Source organism: Lissotriton vulgaris, chromosome 10, assembly GCF_964263255.1.
Source record: "Lissotriton vulgaris chromosome 10, aLisVul1.2, whole genome shotgun sequence".
NCBI classification, from domain to species: domain Eukaryota; kingdom Metazoa; phylum Chordata; class Amphibia; order Caudata; family Salamandridae; genus Lissotriton; species Lissotriton vulgaris.
This window is the reverse complement of record NC_141698.1, coordinates 1,104,905,206-1,104,928,079: the sequence shown is the minus strand read 5'-3', so window position 1 is coordinate 1,104,928,079 and position 22,874 is coordinate 1,104,905,206. Positions and strand designations below refer to the sequence as shown.

Genomic DNA, 22,874 nt, shown 5'->3' with positions numbered 1-22,874 from the left:
AACTCGTTACGCCGCCCACCCACTCCGCCAGACACATGCTCGACCCAGTCTTCTCCTCAAGCCTGCACGTCTCAGTCAGCCACACCCACGAACTCCTCTGACCAACCACCGCTGCACCCACTTCGCCTTCCAGAAACACACCACAGCACCCAGCAGATCCGTCACTGCTGGAGCAAAATCACCGAAGAACAACAACACTCAAACCTTGCTCTCAGCCCACCCACCGAACCCTCCAACACCGATGACGCTGCCCACAGCCTCAGACGCTGGATCAAGGACTGCGCCAACACCCTCGCCCCGCTGAAGAAACCCCCCACAAAGACACCAGCAAATGGGCCAGCTGGTTCACCCCAGAACTCCTAGCTCCAAGCAAGCATTCCGGAAACTAGAGAAGAAATGGCACAGTGAACAAACTCCGGACAGCCACGCAGCACACAAGGAGGCCATCCGCAACCACCACCACCTCATCAGGGCGGCCAAGAGGACCTCCAAAGACCGCCTCGACAACAATGCACACAATAGCAAGGAGCTCTTCAACATCGTGAAGGAACTCTCCAACCCCAGCTCCAACACCGACATCCCGCCGTCGCAAGCCCTGTGCGACTCACTCGCCACCTTCTTCCACCGCATGATAGACATCCAGACAGCTTCCACACCCAGACAGCCCCAACAGACCTCAACAAAACAGACCCTCCGCACACCATCGACCACGACTCCCTGCTAGCCTGGGCCAGCGTGAGCATCGATGAAACCATCAAGACCATGCGCACAATCCACTCCGGCTCTTCGTCAGACCCATTCCTGCACCACGTCTTCAACAGAGCAAGCAGCTCCATCGCACCCCACCTGCGCAACGTCATCAATCTCTCCCTTGAGACCGCGACCTTCCCAGAGATCCGGAAACATGCCGAGATCAACACCCTACTCAAAAAACCTAAGGCAGACCCAAGAGATCTCAAGAACCTCCGGCCCATCTCTCGCCTCCCTATCCCGGCCAAGGTCATCGAGAAAACAGTCAGTCAGCTAACCCGATACCTCGAAGAAAACAGAATCCTGGACCCTTCCCAGTCAGGGTTCCGCAGCAACCACAGCACCGAGACTGCCCTCATCGCCGCCACCGACATCAGGACCCTGCTGGACAACGGCGAGACCACAGCACTCCTCCTAGACCTCTCTGCTGCCTTCGTCACAGTCTGCCTCTGCACACTACGCGCACGCCTACACGCCGCAGGGATTCGAGACAAGGCTCTGGATTGGACCATCTCCTTCCTCTCTGGCAGAAGCCAGAGCGTCCGCCTCCCCCCATTCCGTTCCAAAGCCTCAGAGATCATCTGCGACGTACCCCAGGGATCCTCCCTCAGCCCAAGGCTGTTCAACATTTACATGGCCCCGCTCGCACACGTTGCCAGACAGCAAGACCTCAACAGAATTCTCCTACGCCAACGACACTCAGCTGAACCTCTCCCTCACCAAGGACCCCATCCCCGCCAACGCCAAACTCCACGAAGGAATGAAGGCTGTCGCCGACTGGATGAAGACTGAACTAGGACAAGACGGAGGTCCTCATCCTCGGCTCCAACCCTTCAGCCTGGGACGACTCCTGGTGGCCGACGGCACTGGGGGCAGCCCAGACACTCACGCAACCTGGGAATCATCCTTGACTCAACGCTCTCAATGACCAAGCAAATCAACGCTGTCTCCTCCTCCTGCTTCAACACCCTCTACATGCTCCACAAGATCTACAGATGGATCCCGACAGATACAAGAAAGAGAGTCACCCAGGCCCTCGTCAGCAGCAGAGACTACGGAACGCCCTCTACGCGGGAACCCCGACCAAGCTCATCAAACGACTACAAGACATCCAAAACTACTCTGCATGACTGATCCTCGACGTACCATGCCACGGCCACATCACCCCCCACCTGAGAAACCTGCACTGGTTCCCCATCAACAAGAGGATATCCTTCAAGCTCCTCACCCACGCACACAAGGCACTCCACAAGACCGGCCCAGCCTACCTCAACAGACTGCTCTCCTTCTACATCCACCACCGCCAGCTACGCTCCGCCAACCTCTAACTCGCCACCGTCCCACGCAGCTGAAGAACAACCACTGGTGGGAGATCCCTCTCCCACCTTCCTACCAAGACATCAAACACCCTCCCACTGAGCCTACGACGAACCCAAGACCTGCTGACCTTCAGGAAGATACTCAAGACCTGGCTGTTCGATCAGTAGCGGACCCCCAGCGCCTTGAGACCCTCACGGGTATGTAGTGCGCTTTACAAATGATTGATTGAAACTGATATAGCTCCCACATGTGGTAGTCCAATAGTTATACACTGAGTAATTCCGCCTGATCATTTTGGAGTACTGGATGAAGTTCCACAGCGATGTCCTGTTAAGAGAGGGCTCGGTCCCATAGTAGCTTGTTTCTCCATAGTTAGCAAAGTTAAACATCGATGTTGTGCTAGCCACCTTGATAAAAACTACTTGCTAATCGCTACTCTGTCTGATGAAAGATGTAATGTGATGCCTGCATCGATATTTGTGAGGAGCCTCCACAATAGCGACACCTGTTAAAACAGTCATATTACATGGACCATGTTGACCCATGAGCCACAAATCTGCTTTCATTGATTATCCAGATCCTGTTGAACGGGTCTCATTCGGGCCAATAAAAGTGAATGAGGCCTATGTAGGACGACCTCAGAGCGGAGAATTGTATAGCCTGATTGTGACTTGCTGCTTTGAAGAGACTGTGATACAGATTGATGCGGGCAGTCATAAAAGCTTTTGCTTTTCCCTAGGAGTTTTGATGAGCCAACTGTCCAATTACTGGTATACTTGAGGACCCGGTCATCCCAGGAAGGAAGCAACTGGACCTACTCACTTTGTGAAAATCTGGGGTGTTGACCTGAGGCTGTATGGAAGCACCTATTTGGGGCATAGGAAAGCTGACCACCTATATCTCATTGGCTGAAGTTCTGGTTGTTTTTAAATAAGGTGAATGTACTAATCAAACATTACTGATGAGGCCTGTGGCCATTTTAACTTTGTTAAATGCTATTTAATTCCCAAATGGACGAAGGGGAATGATTCAAGTATGTGACTGTCATTTTAGGCCCAGTAGGAATTAGTGACACTCATGTACACAATGGTTTCCTAATGTTGCCTTCTCTTTGCCACATCAACTTGGGACACAGATCTGCATTAGTGACACTTGGACTAGTTTCTTGGAAGCACCTACCTTGCTGACAAGGAATACTTCCAGAGAACACTATCACACTGCCCTGGCATTAGGTCCAAGGCCCTCAAGTGTGTGATACAAATGTGTTTATTATTATGTCCATACGGCGAAGCAGCGATCTGTAGAAAGCAAACAATGGTAGCCTGATCACAATATCGGTCCAGGACAAGGATGACACTACTGCTTTCGCCTAGCAGCCAACTGACATCTCTGTGAGGAGTGTCCAGTTCAAGACCATGATCGGGTCCTACACTCTTAACCACCAGGTAAAAAATTAGATCATTCAGACCATCCATTCACACCGTAGACACATAGGTTCGGATCGTTGGAGTATGCTAGATTGTTATAATACTTTATATGTATGCACATATAAGCTGACTCAACAAGATGGTGGAACTGTACATTTTATTCACGATGGTGACACTTCTAGCATTTGTCTGCTTCTGTCTATTAATCATCGCAGCTCATATTTATAAGCAGCAATTATTACAGTTCAATAAATATTGAAAACAGCCCTTTGGGTATTCTTTGCATTTTCTCTGAGCAAAAGAAGGCATGAGTGACTGAATGAAAAGAGCAGAGTCCACCAACACGGTTCCTGAGGGAAGAGCGTTGTCATGTTCAGTGGTTGCCAGAACTGTGGGCTCCCTGTTCAGGTTAGTGGGGCGAACAGTGGCACTGTGGGCTAGGTGGTCAAAGAGACAACATATTTTCAAGGGTGCATGAAATTAGTCTGGAAACATCCAAAGTTTGTCATCCGCAAACACACTGTTCCTACTGATTAGTGGAAAATACACTACAAATATATGAAAGATCCAATGCTATAGAAATAATCGATAGATAAACTGATGCAGGGAGTGGTGAGATGCGCTGACGTTCTGTTCTCCTCAACATGCCATGCTCAAATGTTAAACTTAATACAAAAAAAAGGCATTAGGGATTTCATTTTTCAGAGCTGTAAACCAGTCATTAGTCCACAACTGACTGCAATTTAAGTAAGTGAACTTTACAATCCAAGGTGAGACTTGGGGATAATTGAACATTGTATTGAAATAATACCTAAATAGGTACATTTCTTAAATGCTGCTTAACATAAAGGAACCTTTAACACTGCATTTACCAATACAGAGTCAACTGGTGGAAAAGTTGGATTTGCCACAATGCTGAAAGGACTGGGTTGCACAGCAGTCCACACATAGTGATGACTTCTATCAATACACGGTGGAATAGGAATGTCTGAAGTTAAATGAATGAATGCAAAATTTAAAAGCCCGTTCCTTCAAACCTGTAGACTGCAAAAACATTAAGCAATTCCCTTGAAAATAGCAGCTACTTTAGAAACATCTCTCCAGTTGTATCTGCAGTGTAGGCAATTCCTTAATAGTTAAGGAGGGAGACCAGCATGAGAAAGTAATTAATGTCCCCCCAGTACCAGTGATTCTTAAGCAGAGAGCTCATTGATGTGCTATGTAAACATCACACCCATTTATGGGATAACCATATAAGAGACCCGACTAGCATAGCGATGAGGATTTGTACTGAAGAGGCAGGATCGATTTGACAAACTCAGTGTGTTTATGGAGGGCACAGGCACACCACAACGTCCCTGACCTTAAACTATCGCTGCAGAATTCATAATGCTTGCTCATTACTTCAGCTTTCAACCACAAACTAGTATTCTACACTTACAATTAGAAAGAAACCTGAATGTTTCCTTGTGAAACTATCTTTGAATATGCCAAGACTCACCTTCCTTTCGTGTCCACCGAGTTAACGATGTTGGTGCCCAGCGTGTCTATCAACATTTCAGCAGCTCCTTCATTGTCATTTATCCTATTAAAAATATTGTTAAATACCAACAAATGTTAGGTTTCATAAAACTCTAGTGGGTGATTAGCTAGAGAATAAGTATCTTAATTCACTTACACGGCACAATGAAGAGGGCTGAAATGATTGCCATCAAGCTTCTGGAAAACCTCTTGTTCCAGGAGCATCTCAACACAGGTGTCGTGACCTACAGACCATTAAAAAATGAAAATGACTGACAACAATGGTAGTTCTGTGGCCTATGTCAGACTCTTCCACATATTCACAGGATGTGGTTAAGTATGCACAGGTGCAAGATGCAAGCATGACAAAGGGGAACAGCCCACCATACCCTCTGCATCCAAGGAAGATCCATCACTTCAGAAAGCCTCAGTTGTAAAGGTAGGGAAGCGAAATGTGAGAAATGAGGAGGGCTAAAGCAAAGGCCTGCATTGCATTTGGTGTACAATTTTGAAACTCGCATGGTGAAAGTGAGGGCCCCTACACATTACATGGGTTACAAGTGAGGATGAAGAATCCAATAGCCGAGGTAAGGCTAGAAGACAAACTTAGTACATGAATGTCGGAGAGCGAAAAGTACCACCAGAGAGAGACTCTTTTGAATACGGCCTCTAACACCATGGTTTACGAGGGTGCACAAACTTACTTCATTCTAGATACCCATCGAAAAAAAAAAGAGATGGTACCCCTCTAGGATTTTCTTGGGAATCTTGGGCACCTCATCCAGAATGATGGTACATCTGTATGGGCTCAATCTACAACAGGGAGCTAGTGATATTGCTGGGAATCGGGTATAAAAACTAAAATTACTTGGAAAGGAATCTGCAGTCTCCTGTATTCAAGGGCCTCCGTGGTAAGAAATAACTAAAAATGGTACTATGTTTACCATGCAGGAAGAGGTTGATTTGCTTTTTGATCACATGTGGGGGACACAGGCCTCACGCTACTCATTGCTTACATGCTGCCAAGGCTGTATGTGTAGTACTTTAGTGAACTACATGTTACTTTGCAAACAAGTTTGGAATTGATGGAGTTATTATCAAAAGTCTGCTTTCACATGCAAATTTGATCTCTTCTGGAGAGAATGGATTAGGGAAAGACCAGAAAAGAAAAACTGTGTGGTTTATGTTATAATCTTTCCAAGGAAAGACGGGAGAGTTCACAGTAACTTCAGGTTATTCAAGAAGCGTCCTGAAAACAGAGACTGCTGCTCATTAACCCTTCTGCCCATTATATTGGAAACTAAGAGGAATGCTTTTGATGATAGATGTTGAAGGTTATTTATGCAGTGATTCACAGACAGGACCCACTACTTAAAAGACAGCTATATGCAAGTCCCATAAGCGGATAGAATAAAACCCTCAACAAAAAGATCTTTAGTTATTGTCACAGTGAAAGACAGTGAGAAGGACATTTCAAGTAAGATCAATCAATCTATTTGTAGAGCGTGCTATTTACCCGTGAGGGTCTCAAGGCGCGGGGGGTGAAGCTTCGCAACTGTTCGAAGAGCCACGTCTTGAGGAGTCTTCTGAAGGAGAGCAGGTCTTTGGTCTGCCGTAGGTAGGTAGGAAGGGTGCTCCAGACCTTGGCGGCGAGGTAGGAGAAGGATCTGCCGCCTGAGGTTGTTCGTTTGATGCAGGGGACAGCGGTGAGGGCGAGGCTGGCGGAGCGGAGCTGGCGGTTCGGGGTGTGGAAGCGGAGACTGCTGTTCAGGTAGGCTGGTCCAGCGTTGTGGAGTGCTTTGTGTGCGGGAGGCGTTTGAAGGTGATCCTCTTGCCGACGGGGAGCCAGTGTAGGTTTCTCAGGTGGTGGGTGATGTGGCTGCGGCGGGGGACGTTGATGATCAGTCGGGCGGAGGCATTTTGGATGCGCTGTAGTCGTCTTAGGTGTTTGGCTGGGATTCCTGCGTAGAGTGCGTTGCCGTAGTCCAGCCTGCTGCTGACGAGGGCCTGTGTCACCGTCCTCCTTGTTTCGGTCGGGATCCACTTGTAGATCCTGCGGAGCATGCAGAGGGTGTTGTAGCAGGAGGAGGAGACGGCGTTGACCTGTTTGGACATGGAGAGGGAGGAGTCGAGGATGAATCCAAGATTGCGTGCGTGGTCGGTGGGTGTCGTTGCTGTCCCCAGAGTGGTTGGCCAGCAGAAATCGTCCCAGGCTGAGGGGTTGGGTCCAAGGATGAGGACCTCCGCCTTGTCCGAGTTCAGTTTCAGACAGCTGCTCCTCATCCAATATCAAAAACAATGGTCCGAGACCTTTTCTTTCAAGAAACTGAATCGATCAGTACCAAATCAGTATTTCTATAACATTTTCAGATCGTGTCCAATGGATCAGCTCTAAACAATCAATGCACATAGTACATAAATAGAAGAAGAAAGCGCAACAGCAGCAATAACAAAACCAGAGAATTTTAATTCATTGTATCTCGAATAAGTGCAAAAGAATCACAATTGTCAATTTAATAGAAACAAAAAGGTTGCCCCACGAGAGCGTGCAACGAACAAAGGGTGATTGGGAAAGTGTAAGGTGATGGGGAAGATGAGATTCAAACAGATAATATAAAATTATTCACAAAGATGCTGTACACAGGAACGGTTACACAGTTCACCGTCCTACAGTAACCTGGCCTCAAAGTTCAATTATATACACATTTTACAAATACTGGACATAGCTTCTATTAATGTTTGCACATGGGAAGGTGTAATGGGGTCCAGGTTTCAGAGCAAGGGCGGCGACATTTCGACTTGTCTTAGGGCCTATGGGTAAGTTGGACCTGGTAGGAATGGGGCTGCGTCTAGCCCCCTGTAACCAATCGCACAGCGTCATGCCGCCTTTAGCGTGCATATGTATTCGAAGGTTGTTTAACAATTTATCCGTGTTAATCCATATTTATCACCTTATTTTCAACTTCTTCTTTAAACTTTTTCATCACTTTTTTCAATTCACAGAAACCGCTTTTAATGCCAATTTTCAGTTTTCTGATATTCTAATTGTGCCGATCCGGGCTTTTCAAAAGAATATGAGTAGTGCGTTGTTCATCACAAGCAGTCTTTATTTTACATTAAAAACCCAATGCATTTCGGGCCAATCCATGCCCTTCTTCGGGGCTCACTGCTGTGATTGTAAGTTAAAACCTCTGGGCTCCATCACCTCTCTCAGACTACACAGTTCACCGTCCTACAGTAACCTGGCCTCAAAGTTCAATTATATACACATTTTACAAATACTGGACATAGCTTCTATTAATGTTTGCACATGGGAAGGTGTAATGGGGTCCAGGTTTCAGAGCAAGGGCGGCGACATTTCGACTCGTCTTAGGGCCTATGGGTAAGTTGGACCTGGGCCATGCGAGTCTTCATCAGGACTAGAAAGAGGGGCAACCAAGGGTATTTGATGACCCTAGGGGAGGGGACCACGTATCTCCTGAGGCGAGTTTTCCAATAGATTTAACACCTCTCGTAACGATAACTTCCCACGAATATCCAACGCCGACCTTGGATATTCGTGGGAAGTTATCGTTACGAGAGGTGTTAAATCTATTGGAAAACTTGCCTCAGGAGATATTCGGACTGAGATTTACCAACTTTAAAAACTAAAAGACAACCGTCACAAGGTGTATTTTTTATTGAAAGACTTGCAGTGCCTGAGGCATGCCCCGCCATGAGAACAAGTGGTTAGACTCTCAAATCCTCGATCAAGGTGTTAACATTGACATTCGGGAACCTAGTGAAGACACTCTACTTGGTCCCCTCCCCTAGGGGTCACGAAACACCCTTGGTTGCCCCTCTTTCTAGTCCTGATGAAGACTCGCATGGCCCAGGTCCAACTTACCCATAGGCCCTAAGACGAGTCGAAACGTCGATGCCCTTGCTCTGAAACCTGGACCCCATTACACCTTCCCATATGCAAACATTAATGGAAGCTATGTCCAGTATTTGTAAAATGTGTATATAATTGAACTTTGAGGCCAGGTTACTGTAGGACTGTGAACTGTGTAACCGTTCCTGTGTACAGCATCTTTGTGAATAATTTTATATTATTATCTGTTTGAATCTCATCTTCCCCATCACCTTACACTTTCCCAATCACCCTTCGTTCGTTGCACGCTCTCTTGGGGCAACCTTTTTGTTTCTATTAAATTGACAATTGTGATTCTTTTGCACTTATTCGAGATACAATGAATTAAAATTGTCTCTGGTTTTGTAATTGCTGCTGTTATGCTTTCTTCTATTTATGTATATTGGGCATTGATTGGTTAGAGCTGATCCATTGAACACGCTCTGAAAATGTTATAGAAATACTGATTTGGTACTGATCGATTCAGTTTCTTAAAAGAAAAGCTCTCGGACCATTGTTTTTTTTGTGTCATAATTTTCGTATTATACCCATGTCCACGACTGTTTTGGGTAACCCCATTTTGTTAATGGCTCCTCATCCAGTCGGCAATGGCCTTCATTCTGTCGTGAATGTTGGTTTTGGCGGTGCGTGGGTCCTTGGTGAGGGAGAGGTTGAGCTGAGTGTCGTCGGCGTAGGAGATGATGTTGAGGTTGTGGTGGCGGGCCACTTGTGCGAGGGGAGCCATGTAGATGTTGAACAACATCGGGCTGAGGGAGGAGCCCTGGGGGACGCCGCAGATGATGTCCGTGACTTCGGATCGGAAAGGTGGGAGGCGGACGCTCAGGGATCTGTCGGAGAGGAAGGAAGTGGTCCAGTCGAGGGCCTTCTCTTGTATACCGGCTTCTTGGAGGTGTGTTCTTAGAGTGCGATGGCAGACCGCGTCGAAGGCAGGAGTCCAGGAGGATGAGGGCAGATGTTTCGCCGTTGTCTAATTGGCGCCTGATGTCGTCTGTGGCGGCGATGAGGGCTGTCTCAGTGCTGTGGTTTCGTCTGAAACCGGATTGGGACGGGTCCAGGATGTTGTGGTCTTCGAGGTGGCGGGTCAGTTGCATGTTGACTATTTTCTCGATGACATTCGCCGGGAACGGGAGCAGGGAGATGGGCCTTAAGTTCTTGGGGTCTTTGGGGTCCGCCTTGGGCTTTTTGAGAAGGGTGTTGATTTCAGCGTCTCGAAGGAGATGTTGATGATCTTCCGTAGTTGGGGTGCGATGACTGTGTCTGCCTTGTTGAATATGTGGTGTGGGCACGGGTCTGAAGGTGCTCCTGAGTGGATGGAGTTCATGACCTTGCATGTCTCGACGTCGCTGACGTTGGACCAGGTGGTCAGGCGGTTGGCGCTGTTGGTGTTCGGGAGAGGGGTGGAGTCTGGCGTGGTTGGGTCAGTCGTGGTGTTGAAGCTTTCGTGGATGTCGGCGATCTTGCGGTGGAAGAAGATGGCCAGTGAGTCGCACAGTGCCTGTGAGGGCGGGATGTCGGTGTGGGAGCTGGGGTTGGAGAGTTCTTTTACGATGCGGAAGAGCTCTTTGCCGTCGTGTGCGTAGTTATCCAGGTGGTCTTTGAAGGAGGATCTCTTGGCTGATCTGATGAGGTGGTGGTGTCTGTGGGTGGCGTCCTTGAGGGCTGCGTGGTTGTCCGGTGTGCGTTCGTGGAGCCATTTTTCTCCAGTTTCCGGCGTGCGCGCTTGGAGGCCAGGAACTAGCCGGTGAACCAGGTGGCTCTATTGCTGGCGTGGTTGTTGGAGGGTTTCTTCAGTGGGGCGAGGGTGTTGGCACAGTCGTTGATCTACTGTCTGAGGTTGCGGGCTGCGGCGTCTGGGTTGGTGGGTGGGTTCTGGGAGAGGGTGTTGATTAGCAGATCTTCGGTGAATTTGCTCAAGCAGCGGCGAGACAGCTGTTAGGTGCGATGTTTTTTTTTTTTTAAGGTGAAGTAAATGCAGCAGTGGTCGGTCCAGTGGGGTTCGGTGTTGTGGTTTAAGGTGACGTGGGTGCTTGTGGAGAAGACGGTGTCCAGCGTGTGGCCGGCGGCGTGAGTGGGCACGGTGACGAGTTGTCTGAGGCCGAGGTTGGCGAGGTTGTCGATCAGCGTGGAGCAGTTGGCAGCGTTGTTCTCGAGGTGGACGTTCAGGTTCCCGAGGAGGATGTAGTCCGTGGAGGCGATTGCGTGGGTGCTGGCAAGGTCGGCGATGGAGTCGCTGAAGCGGGCCCGGGGTCAGGGGGGTCTGTAGATGAGAGTTCCTCTGAGGGTGGTGTTGGGGTCGGTGTGGATCTGAAAATGCAGGTGTTCGGCGGTGTTGAGGGTGTCATCTGCGTGGGTGGTGACCTTGAGGGTGGACTTGTGGATGATGGCTATTCCTCCTCCGATGCCGTTGGCGCAGTCCCTGCGGGTGATCTTGTATCCATCTGGGATGGCCATGGCCAGATGTAATGGTCACTAGGCTTTGGTAGGTAAAGGAGAGGAGTACAGACCATCCCTTCTAGACAAGTCAGAACATGTTTTTTTCTAAACGCCGAGGATGCTTTCCTACATGTGGACATGCTTGGTTTTGAACCCTTCTGTTATATGTACATTGGATGACACAGAAGCATTATCTACACCTTCCCAGGTAAACAAATTCTTCAGGTAGAGCTATCATCCATTCAGCTGCACAGTGGTCCATTACACTTACCGTTATAACAGGCCCAATGGAGTGCTGTATAACCAAGATTGTCCATTACTGCAGGAACGCTATCTGTCGAAGATGTCTGTAGAAGCGCTCCAAGCACACCAATATGTCCGCAGGCAGCTGCCAGGTGCATGGGCGTTCGCCCCCTACAGTCCCGCAGTAGGGTCTTGGCACCATGCTGAAGCAAGGCTTCCACACACTCCTCGTGTCCGGTCACTGCCTGTGAAAGAATCAATTGATTTAGGGTTTGCATGGATCTGCTTTCTACTTAGACATTAGAGGACAGCTCGAGGGGTGGCTGCGAAGAAATCTCCAGACCGTACTCAAGTGAGGTCCTCCATCTCGGAGACTGAAGCTAAGTTCTAGAGATGCACTCAATATCACAGGGACTTCTAACACTGGGAAAATAAGGAACATCTTTACAGGTATTCAAAGATCACAGGACCCTTTGGGTGTGTGCCCCTTCATTGCTGAGACTACAGAAAAAGTTAACTGATGTCCACAGATCCCTGGACCCTCCCTAGTTACCTGGGTGATTTGAGACATGCTCCAGTGGTGCCTTAGGATCAAGGGACTTGGGGTCAGTGACCTTATTTGGGAGACTAGGAAAGAGCTCAAGGGATATCCATTAACACCTTAGCCTAGCACTAGTGAGCCACTCCATCTCTGGGAGACTAAGGTAGGACGCAATGAATGTCCAGATGTCTAGACCTTACCCCAGTGCAACCATTCCCCTCTGGAAAGGCTCCAAGGATGCCCACAGAATGTCTAGATTACCTCCAAGTGAAAACTATCAATGAGACTAGAGTCACTTGTGAGATGTCCACAAACACAATGTGGAAACCAATATAGCGGATTGTTTTTTTAAACCCTCTTCCTTGGAAAACTCTGCCTCCAACAGTTAAAATATACACTCCGGAATAAAGTAGTGTCTCTGGCCTTCAACAAACCTCCTTTAACATCTGATTTGGTGTTCATTAATATAGATCATACACTTAATTCATCGTTTTCTTTCTGGTAGTGACTAATAACCAAGTGGCTGGTGATGCTGGAGTCACGGGATGCCAGAATGGAGTGCAACATTCAGCATATAGCGAGGGTAAAAATCATTGATTGTGAACTGTGTCATAACTATTTCACAAAGGATTCTTAACCAACCATCTAATCAGACATTCAGCAGATGGTTAAGTGAAAACGAGAAACCACCCTGCTTACCCCTCTGTGCAATGCCGTCCTTCCCCATTTGTCTTTGGCATCGACGTTGGCGCCTTTGTTGAGCAGCGAGTACACGCAGTCTGTGTGTCCATTCAGAACGGACAGCATCAGTGGAGTCCTGTGAAGCACAAGACCCGGAGAAGAACATCAGGATTTAATAGAGGATCACAGGCTGACTGCAAAAGTGACTGACAGACCAGGACCAATACAGCTCTCCGAACTAGAACACTAATAACAAGAACAGCTCTGAAATTAAATAGCTGGTGGTAGCTACACCACTGCAAGTCTTTAATTGTAGGTAAAATGACATAACTTTACGTGAATCACAGTAACATGCAGCCAGAAAACCACAGACAGCAGAGGTAAGTTGGGGTCACTGCTGATCAAGCTCTTCAAAGCAGAGGGCTGCGGGTGCAAGAGTGCCTTAAAACTTCAGATTTCCTCTTACCGGACCGTTCGTGGTGGGGGAGTCCCTTCAGGTTTGCACTGCAGGCGCAGTGGGTGAGGTCAGGCGAGGTATGCCAATGCTGGATTCGGTGTCCGGGTCGCTGGGGTGACTTCAACAGGCAGGAGGGCCTATCGCATTCAGGACGTGGTTGTCGGGTGCAGAGTGGGCAGGAGACGCGGATCCGGAGTCCTTGTAGTAGGTTTCTTTTGAACAGGGCTGCCGTCCTCGGGAGAATGGAGTCTTTTTGGAGGGCAGCAGTCCTCCCACGGTTTTCAGAGGTTGCTGGCTGCAAGAAAGGTCGCAGGGTAGTCGAAGCTGGAGACAGGCTGGAAGGGCTGGGGCCCAAGGCAGTCTTAATCAGTCTTCTCTGCATGGATGTCTCCTTTCTTCTTAGGTCGTAGCAGATCTGATTTCCAGGTCTGGGGAACCACCGACATACTAGATTTAGGGGCATTTTAGGGGAGTAGCAGGTAGGGCCAACGGGCACCTTACCTGGGGAGGCTACACCCTCAATGATGCCATCCTCTTGAGAGAGGGGGCATAGACCTAGCCCTGGTTGGAAGAGTCTCACCATCTTCAAGATGGCAGGGACTGAAAGATGAACTTCATCTCGCCTCCCCCACCCTAGGGGTGAAGTTGGCAAAGGTGGGCACATCTCCTGTTCTAAGTTTACCCCACTCAAAGTGGGGTTGTAAACCAGGGGCTGCCATCTGCTGCTGGCAGCAGAGGCTGTGGTTCCATTGTAAATCCGGCAGGTCTTTAAGCTTCTCCTTTGAGCACTGGCGCATCCTGGGGAAAGAGGTGTGACACCTCTGCCCAGGATGTGCATGATTTCTGGCCCAGAGAGCGGAATCTCTCTACCCAGGGGTCCAGACTACTTAAAGCCAGTCATGGACCACACCAGGGTTGGTAGTTTTTCATTGAGCACCTCCTTTCTGCGTACATGGTGTAATGAATCTCACACAGGCAGTGTAGATTTATTAAAAGGAGTCATTTGTTACCAAACACTCCTGATTTCAGTGAAGCAATCGGGGTGCTAAGGAACTCGAGATGTCGAGTTTACAGTCCCTGTACTCTTCAAAGCTTCCCTGGCACTTACAATACTTAAGAATCTATGTGGGTAGGGAGGGTGTTCCAGGTCTTGGCGGCGAGGTAGGAGAAGGATCTGCCGCCGGAGGTCGTTCATTGGATGCAGGGGACAGCGACGAGGGCCAGGCTGGCGGAGCGGAGCTGGCGGGTGGGGGTGTAGAAGCGGAGTCTGCTGTTCAGGTAGGCTGGTCCGGCGTTGTGGAGTGATTCGTGTGCTTGGGTGATGAGCTTGAATGTGATCCTCTTGTCGATGTGGTGCCAGTGTAGGTCTCTCAGGTGGAGGGTGATGTGGCTGAGGCGGGGGACGTTGACGATCAGTCGGGCGGAGGCGTTTTGGATGCGTTGTAGTCGTCAGAGGTGTTTGGCTGGGATTCCAGCATAGAGTGCGTTGCCGTAGTCCAGTCTTGTGCTGACGAGGGCCTGTGTCACCGTTCTTCTTGTTTCGGTCGGGATCCACTTGTAGATCCTGCGGAGTGTGTTGTAGCAGGAGGAGGAGACTGCGTTGATCTGCTTAGACTATCTACTCTTTCAGATATGTCCTCACCTGGGGTATAGTGCACCCTGCCTTAGGACTGGAAGGCCTGCTAGAGTGGTGAATTACCTACACCTACAAGCAGTGCTGGCTAGCATGGCTCCCATACAAGGTCCCATGTAAACGTTGTTTTGCACCTCACAGGGGTATGCCAGCTGCAAGGGCAGGTGCATGGTCCTAGTGAGGGGGTCCCTAGGGACCCTCTACACCTCCCAGACCCTAGGTCCCTGGGGTACCACTTACAAGGTAATTAGAAGGTGTGGGGGGGGGGGGGGGGGGCAGAAGTAGCAATTTCAGATAGAATTTTGGGAAGAAGCACTGGCCCAGGGGACCTGATCGGCTGAGACCATGTGCACTTCAATTGAAACCACATCAAAACCAGGCAAAAAGTGGGGACTAGCCAGTTAATCCAACAGAGATGGTGATGTTGGCATAAAGGAGCAACATGCCCAGTGGCTGTACAGGAGGAGTGCTGCCAAGGAGACTGAAGACAGAAACAGCAAGGAGCAGAGTAACACCACAAGATGAAGGGCACTCAATCATAGAGTTGGATGTGAGGCATGGGTGAGAGAAGTCAACCATTAACACCCCTCGAGAAAAGAAATAAAACCTGGAGGTAAAATGAAAGGGTGTATGCTAAATGATCTATCAATGCTGAATGAGTTGTCTGTATTGAACAGGTTACCAACTTCAGTAATGCTCTTGCTAGTGAATACTCTATTTACTGGCAGGTTCCTCACCTTAAGAATATCCACTCCATGCACCAGACTGGATTCAGCAAATTGTGTCGCTGTACTTCTGCATGGCGCTAAGTTGGACTGTGCGGCTCTGCGTTTTCTCTATTCTGCCACAGAAGTAACAGCGGAGACTCATTTAAGGGACTGTGCTGCACACTGACAAGTTTCTGATCTTTTCCCTTTCGCAACACATGCGTTTTCTCTATTCTGCCACAGAAGTAACAGCGGAGACTCATTTAAGGGACTGTGCTGCACACCGACAAGTTTCTGATCTTTTCCCTTTCGCAACACAGACAGGGAACATCAACAATTGTAGGTTACAGTGTCCAGTGTACTAACTTGGGACCGCTTTAGATGTTAAAAGAGCTCACGTCACAAAGTGGAGAGGTGCAACAGCAGTGAGGAATCTGTGGTTAGATAAGAGTATCCACCAGAAAGATCGTTACAAAAGGTAAGTATATTGATCTTCTGATGGATACTTCTTATCACAGATATCTCAGTGTAGAATAGCTATCAAAGCAGTATCACCCTAAGATAGGGGGGTCTGTGGAGTGGGCTGATGCCAAAAAGTCTTGCAGAACTGAGTGGGCAAAGTAGTCTTCCCACTGGACCTGGCTGTCAAGACAGTAGTGGTTCGACAACATATTCACTCACAACGAAGCTGATGCGTGGCAGATGTCAAGGAAAGGCACTCTATGCAGGAACACCGTGGTAGCAGCCTTAGCACTTGTGAAATGGGCTCTCCGACACTCCAGAGGCAGCTTCTCGGCCAGTCGTAGCCGATCTCAATGCAGAGGATTATTCACTTCCAAAAGGTACTCTTCTACACCACCTTCTGCTGCTTTCCTCCAGAGAACCCCACAAAGAGATAATTGTCTATTTTAAGGTCCTTGATAAGATCTATCTAAAATTAAAAATAATTTCCAACCGATCGAGTCTCTCCTTGTTCGAGGGGTGGTGGGTAAGCAACTCTGGCAGAGTGATGGATTGCTCAATGTGGGAGGGATTCACAACTTCTGATAAGAAGGCTGCATACATCCACAGCACCAATTTGTCCAGGAAAAAACATGGTGTAAGGTGGGTGCACTTAATGCCTGCAGTTCACTCAAGTAAAAATCCGACATTCACAATAAGGAAAACAATCTTCAAGTTCAGAAGACACAGCAAACATCTAAACATAGGCTCAAAGGGTGTACACATGAATATTAAAACAGAGTTAAGGTCCCATTGTGGCATGACAAACTGATTGGGAGGGAACATGCGTCAAGCCTTTAATTTCATCACAACAGGTTATTTAAATACAAATGATTGGTCCACAAATATAAAAGACCTAAACGGCAGATAAATTACCTTCTACAGTGCCCCTTGCATGGCCTTCCTGGGCTAAAGCCAAAACAAAAGAACATTCAACGGCTTTGCCTGTAAACGGTGTGTGTTTGGGATGCCACACCAAGTTACATATGTGCCCCAGAGCCCAGCATTAATGGATTTCATGGAGGGGAATCTGGCAGCGAGGAGGACACCAAACAAATGGAACACATACAATTGCCGCCTCTCAACCTCCATGTATGGAAGTGTAAATTGCATAGATTTGGGTGAAGGACCTAATTTTGAGACAGGATATTCTCGTAAATTGTTAGCCTCAATGGAGGGATGTCAGACACCATAACTAGAAGTTCTTGGTACCACACGCAACTGGCCCAATCTGGGGCCACCAGATGACTAGGGCACAATCACTCTTGGTCTTCTTCAGAACTCTGGGCAGGAGAGGAGGCGGCAGGAAAGTAGATATGTGACCCTTGTTCAATTCCAGCTCGAATGCGTCTCCTAACAAGTGCCCTTGCGGAAACCCCAAAGCAAATCATTGTTGACAGAGCCCATCTGGATGGTGGGGAAACTATCTAGCCAGAGTTCACCACCACTGGTGGAAGATGCCCTGTGTCACCCCGGGATGCAGATACCACTCGTGGTCTGCCAGACTGCTTCTGCTCTGTTCATCAGCTCTCTCATTCGGGGACCGTGCCAGGTGGCTGGCATCCAGAAAGATGCGCTGGGGATCCAACTACCTCTAGCAATGCAAAGTCTCCGGATACGGGACCCAGCAATCCACAAAGTTCGGCCTGTTACAGTACCACATGGTGGGGGTGTTTTCTGTGAAGATGCACCAGCATCCTCTTGATGGATGGCAGGAAGGCTGTCTGAGCCAGACAAAAGGTCCACCGCTCCAGTTATAGGATATGGAGACCAGAGTCCTCTAATCTCCACCTTCCACAGGTGATCTCCCAACCTGGCAGTGATGAGTCCACCACCACTATCCGCTCCTGGTGGGGAAAAATGTTGTGCCACAGGACAAACTGTTTGATCAGCCACCACTGCAGATGTGGATAGTATCTGCAAGGCCCTCTTCATCCTGGGCCCACTGGTACTTCAGGTACTTCCGTGGGGCTTGCATGTGCCACCTTGAGTAGTTGACAAGGAGGATGGTCATGGCTAGGAGGCCAAGTAGGTTAGAGCCACCCTCACCCTGATTGAGCCTGAAACTGGGATCACAGCATGAATGTCCAGGACTCGGAGGAGAAAAAACCCTGAACTCCACTCTGTCCAAGATTATCCCAATGAATGAAAGCCTATGCAAGGGAATCAGGTGGAACTTTGGGAAATTTATGGTGAAATTCAGTGATATCAAAAGATCCGCCATCACCCTGAAGTGGTACATGACTGACAGCAGGCTGTACCACGTATCTGGTGTTTCGTTCACGAGGCCGAAAGTGTGGATGCCGTTTTTGCTGCAATATCGGTTTCCAGTAACAAAAGCAGTAAGGAAACGTTTCCAGCCTTGCGGGCCTGGCAGTGCTTCCCCAGGGGTTAGTCAGAGAAAATTGCCAGAGTTGCTTTGGGTTCACAGTCTGGCCCTGACGGACGAGCTGCTTTCAGGAGCCAGTCATTAAGGTACAGGGATACAGGGACTCCTGACCTCCAAAGATGGGTTAAGACCACCGCCATCACTTACGTGAACATGCAATGGACAAAGATGAGACAGAATTGAAGCACAGTAAACTGAAAATGCTTGTGGCCAACCTTAAACAGCAGGTAACTGCTCAGACTGCTGGACAGGAATACAAAAATATGCATCCTGCAAGTCCAAGGTCATTGCCCAGTTTCCAGAGCGGATAGGATCTGGGCCAATATGATCATTTTTAATTTGTTCTTCCACAGGAACACATTTGGAGGACCAAGATAGGATTGAGGCCACCGATCATCTTCGAGACAAGGGGGTAGCAACCCTCATCTTTTTCAGAGTCTGATAACCTCTCTATGACATTTATAGAGCAACAGGCATACTTCCTGTGACAGGATTGGCAAATGGTCTGCTGAAATTTATTATGGTGTGAGAGGAATATTGGGTGGGAAAGAGAGAAAAGGTAGGACGCCGTTGAAAACTTTTACCAGACCCTTCTATTGGACGTAATGGATTACCAACCCAGGATGAAGTGGTGGATCCTGCCTCCTACGTGGTGGTCATGCGCCACTAAAGACCAGCTCAAGCAGTTGGTTGGCTGTTGTAGCAGGGGAAGATGAGTTTGAGGACTGATGGACCTGCAGGCCTGTAGAGTCCCCATCCCCAAAATGACTGCTGCATTAGCAGCTGGGAAGGCTATGTCTACTTACATGCAAGTGCCCAAGAAAAGCCTGTAAATTTGCTAAACTGGTGCGGAAATTGTTTGGGAGGGGTGAACAGCCCCAAGAATGTGCCGTCTTTAAAGCATTTCAAAGAGGAGTCTACCCTCTCTCTATAAAGGAGAGACCCATCACATTTCATATTCATTAGCAAAGCCTGAACATCGCTGGAGAAACCAGAGGATATCCTCCAGGTAGGTCTACGGAGGAAAACACTGGTAGAACCCGGTCTGCCAATGCAGTCCATGGCATCCAAGCTTGTGGGGATAACATACTTGGCTTTATCATCCCGGTTGTGTATTGTCTGAGCAAAAGAGGCCTAAAGGTCCATCAGGACTGCTTGCAAGATGTTGTTGGACATATACAACAAGCATTTGCAATGCAATAGGTCTCGCATTAGTAAAGTGTAAGCTATTGGTATTGTAAATGACATTTTTTTAAATATGTGTTGGATTTGAAACTATATAAATTAATAGCATTGTTATTCACAAAGCCAATAGCTTACACTTTCCTAATGCGAGTCCTATTGGCTATGGCAATGCTTGTTAGCAAGCAAGGACAGTGCTGTTGTGTTGTTGAGTGATGATGTGGTTGGGCTGGGTGATGTGGCGGTGCCCCCGAGTGATGTGGCGGTGCCCCCCCCCCGAGTGATGTGGCGGTGCCCCCGAGTGATGTGGTGGTGCCCCCGAGTGATGTGGTGGTGCCCCCGAGTGATGTGGTGGTGCCCCCCCGAGTGATGTGGTGGTGCCCCCCCCGAGTGATGTGGTGGTGCCCCCCCCCGAGTGATGTGGTGGTGCCCCCCCCCCCGAGTGATGTGGTGGTGCCCCCCCCCCCGAGTGATGTGGTGGTGCCCCCCCCCCCCCCGAGTGATGTGGTGGTGCCCCCCCCCCCCGAGTGATGTGGTGGTGCCCCCCCCCCCCGAGTGATGTGGTGGTGCCCCCCCCCGAGTGATGTGGTGGTGCCCCCCCCCCCCGAGTGATGTGGTGGTGCCCCCCCCCCCGAGTGATGTGGTGGTGCCCCCCCGAGTGATGTGGTGGTGCCCCCGAGTGATGTGGTGGTGCCCCCGAGTGATGTGGTGGTGCCCCCGAGTGATGTGGTGGTGCCCCCGAGTGATGTGGTGGTGCCCCCGAGTGATGTGGTGGTGCCCCCGAGTGATGTGGTGGTGCCCCCGAGTGATGTGGTGGTGCCCCCGAGTGATGTGGTGGTGTTCCTGAGTGATGTGGTGTGTGAGGGTGTGTGGGAGTGTGAGGGGGTGAGTGAGGGCGAGTGGGTTGTGAGGGGGAGGGGTGTGAGGTTGTGTGAGGAAAGAATGAAAGAGGAAGACATTTGCGCAGAGGGGGGCGGGGAGAGGAGGCATTCTGAATAAAACACACAGCTCACAGTTCGATTGAAAAAGGAGTCATTGGTCAGTTGTCACTCGTGATTAAAAATGCAAGGGCTGCGACCTTTTCACTGCAACATTATATCATCATGACAGCCAGATTGGAGAGGAGTCACACTGGTTACCACTCCTAATATAATATTTTGATAGGCTTCAATGCACCATATAGATAGTCCGGGTCCCAAACATGTACTCCTCAACGATGCGAAAAACAAAATGCGATCACTTTTGCAGCCGCTTTCATGTGATTTCTGTGTGAAGTCTGCCCAGGATAACAGGGTGCGCGCCGCTGCGTGTTCAGGGGTTTCATGCCCAAGAGGGTGTGGCTTAGCAATCAGAGAAGCCAAGTTTGAAGCTGGGGAACCAGGTTCGAGCCTGTGATTCTCTGCAAATCTGCCCGTGCCTTAAAAAATATATATACTGTGTCCTTCTGTAATGCAACTTGAGCTCATGGAAAGCACTCTTGATACCTTGGAGTCGAATTTGTGCAATACAAATTATGTTAAATGACAAGTCCCGGCACTTTCCAGTCACAAATTAAGCAGGGATAGCACAAAGGGGGGCAGGGGAGAGGAGGCGGGGGAGAGTAAGGAAAGAATGAAAGAGGAAGACATTTGCGCAGAGGGGGTCGGGGAGAGGAGGAATTCTGGATAAAACAACACACAGCTCGCAGTTCGGTTTAACAAGTCCTGCAGTTCTGAATTCGGCCGCTCCGCACCTTAGCCTATCTTTCTCTTTCAGTATGCTGCATGTCCTGGTGCTGCCAGTCAGGGTGTAGTGAGCATTGGCTAAGCTTTGCATAGTATAGAAGATGCACAGATAATAGCTAAAAGTATTCAGTAAACTCAAAATCAAACTATGCGATGTGGGCAAGCAAAAGCAACAGAAAGTTCGGGAAAGGCGCTCCAATAAAAAATTAACTTTACGATGTGTTCAAAGAAGCCAAATAAATATAAAAGCAAGCAGATTGCAGACAAAGCTGTAACGGACAAAAACATGCTGCTTTTGTGTCAAAGATTTAGAGCTTACCTCACACGCAATAAAAGTAGTAAACAAAGCGCTGCACGGCATGTGTAACATATTTGAAATGAATATGCTACTTACCAGTATGCATCTGTTCTTGGCATGTAGGGCTGCTAACATTCATATCTAGTGCATAGATCGCCGCCTAGTGTTGGGTCCGGATGATTGCACCTTGTTGTCCTGGAAGAGTCTTCGAAGTATCACGAGATAGGTGGCTCCTCCCCTGGACTACAGTGCGCATGGGCATCGACTCCATCCCCAGATTGTTTTTAGCCATTGTGTAGAGATGGAGTGAAATAGTGTAAATGATGTCCATGCTAATGATTGAATGCAAGAAATTACCTGCAGCCGCTACGGGCGCCGGGGAGAAGGGCGGGCGATATGAATGTTAGCAGCCCTACATGCCAAGAACAGATGCATACTGGTAAGTAGCAAATTCAGTTCGAGGCATGTGGGCTGCTAAATTCATATCTAGGGCATAGAATACATAGCAGTCCCTCTATTAACGGCGGCCGCCCGTGCCAGCTGCAGAAGTTTGAAAAAGAGTTTTTAGAACAGCTTGACCTACAGCTGCCTGCTGTTTGGAATGCACATCTACACAGTAGTGTTTAGTAAAGGTGTGTGGTGTAATCCATGTGGCTGCTCTACAAATATCTTCCAAAGGAATATTACCTAGGAAAGCCATGGAGGCCCCTAACTTGCGTGTGGAGTGGGCCCTGGGGGGGACCGTTAAAGTGCGCTTAGCTTTGTGGTAGCAAATCTGAATACACTTAACGATCCACCTGGCTATTCCTGCCTTGGAAATGGGGTTGCCTTTGCGCTGGGCTGAGAAGGCAACAAATAGCTGTTGTGTCTTCCTAAAGCTTTTGGTCCTGTCAATGTAGTACAGTAATGCTCGTTTGACATCAAGCGTGTGGAGCATTCTTTCTGCTACTGTTTCAGGGTTTTGAAAGAATGTGGGTAGTTCAATGGTTTGATTGACACGAAACTGCGACACCACCTTAGGGAGAAACTTAAGGTTAGTGCGCAGCACTACCCTGTTAGGATGAATTTGAATAAATGGCTCTTGTATTGTGAGCGCTTGTAGCTCACTAACACGCCGTAGTGATGTGATGGCACTGAGAAAAGCCACTTTCCAT

At 48.8% G+C, this 22,874-nt stretch overlaps 1 protein-coding gene across 4 annotated transcripts in view; it reads right to left on the bottom strand.

Annotated features, from left to right (window-relative positions):
* The window catches only part of ANKRD28 (ankyrin repeat domain 28), a 730,284-nt gene that overhangs the window by 94,223 nt on the left and 613,187 nt on the right, over window positions 1-22,874 (bottom strand). For all 4 annotated transcript variants that reach the window (XM_086942193.1, XM_086942192.1, XM_086942190.1 and 1 more), the window contains exons 20-23: window positions 12,848-12,965; window positions 11,636-11,852; window positions 5,176-5,263; window positions 4,999-5,082 (exon numbers count right to left, since the gene is read on the bottom strand). In XM_086942193.1, coding sequence (XP_086798319.1) covers window positions 4,999-5,082; window positions 5,176-5,263; window positions 11,636-11,852; window positions 12,848-12,965 — 507 coding nt within the window. The remainder of the gene's footprint in view (window positions 1-4,998; window positions 5,083-5,175; window positions 5,264-11,635; window positions 11,853-12,847; window positions 12,966-22,874) is intronic.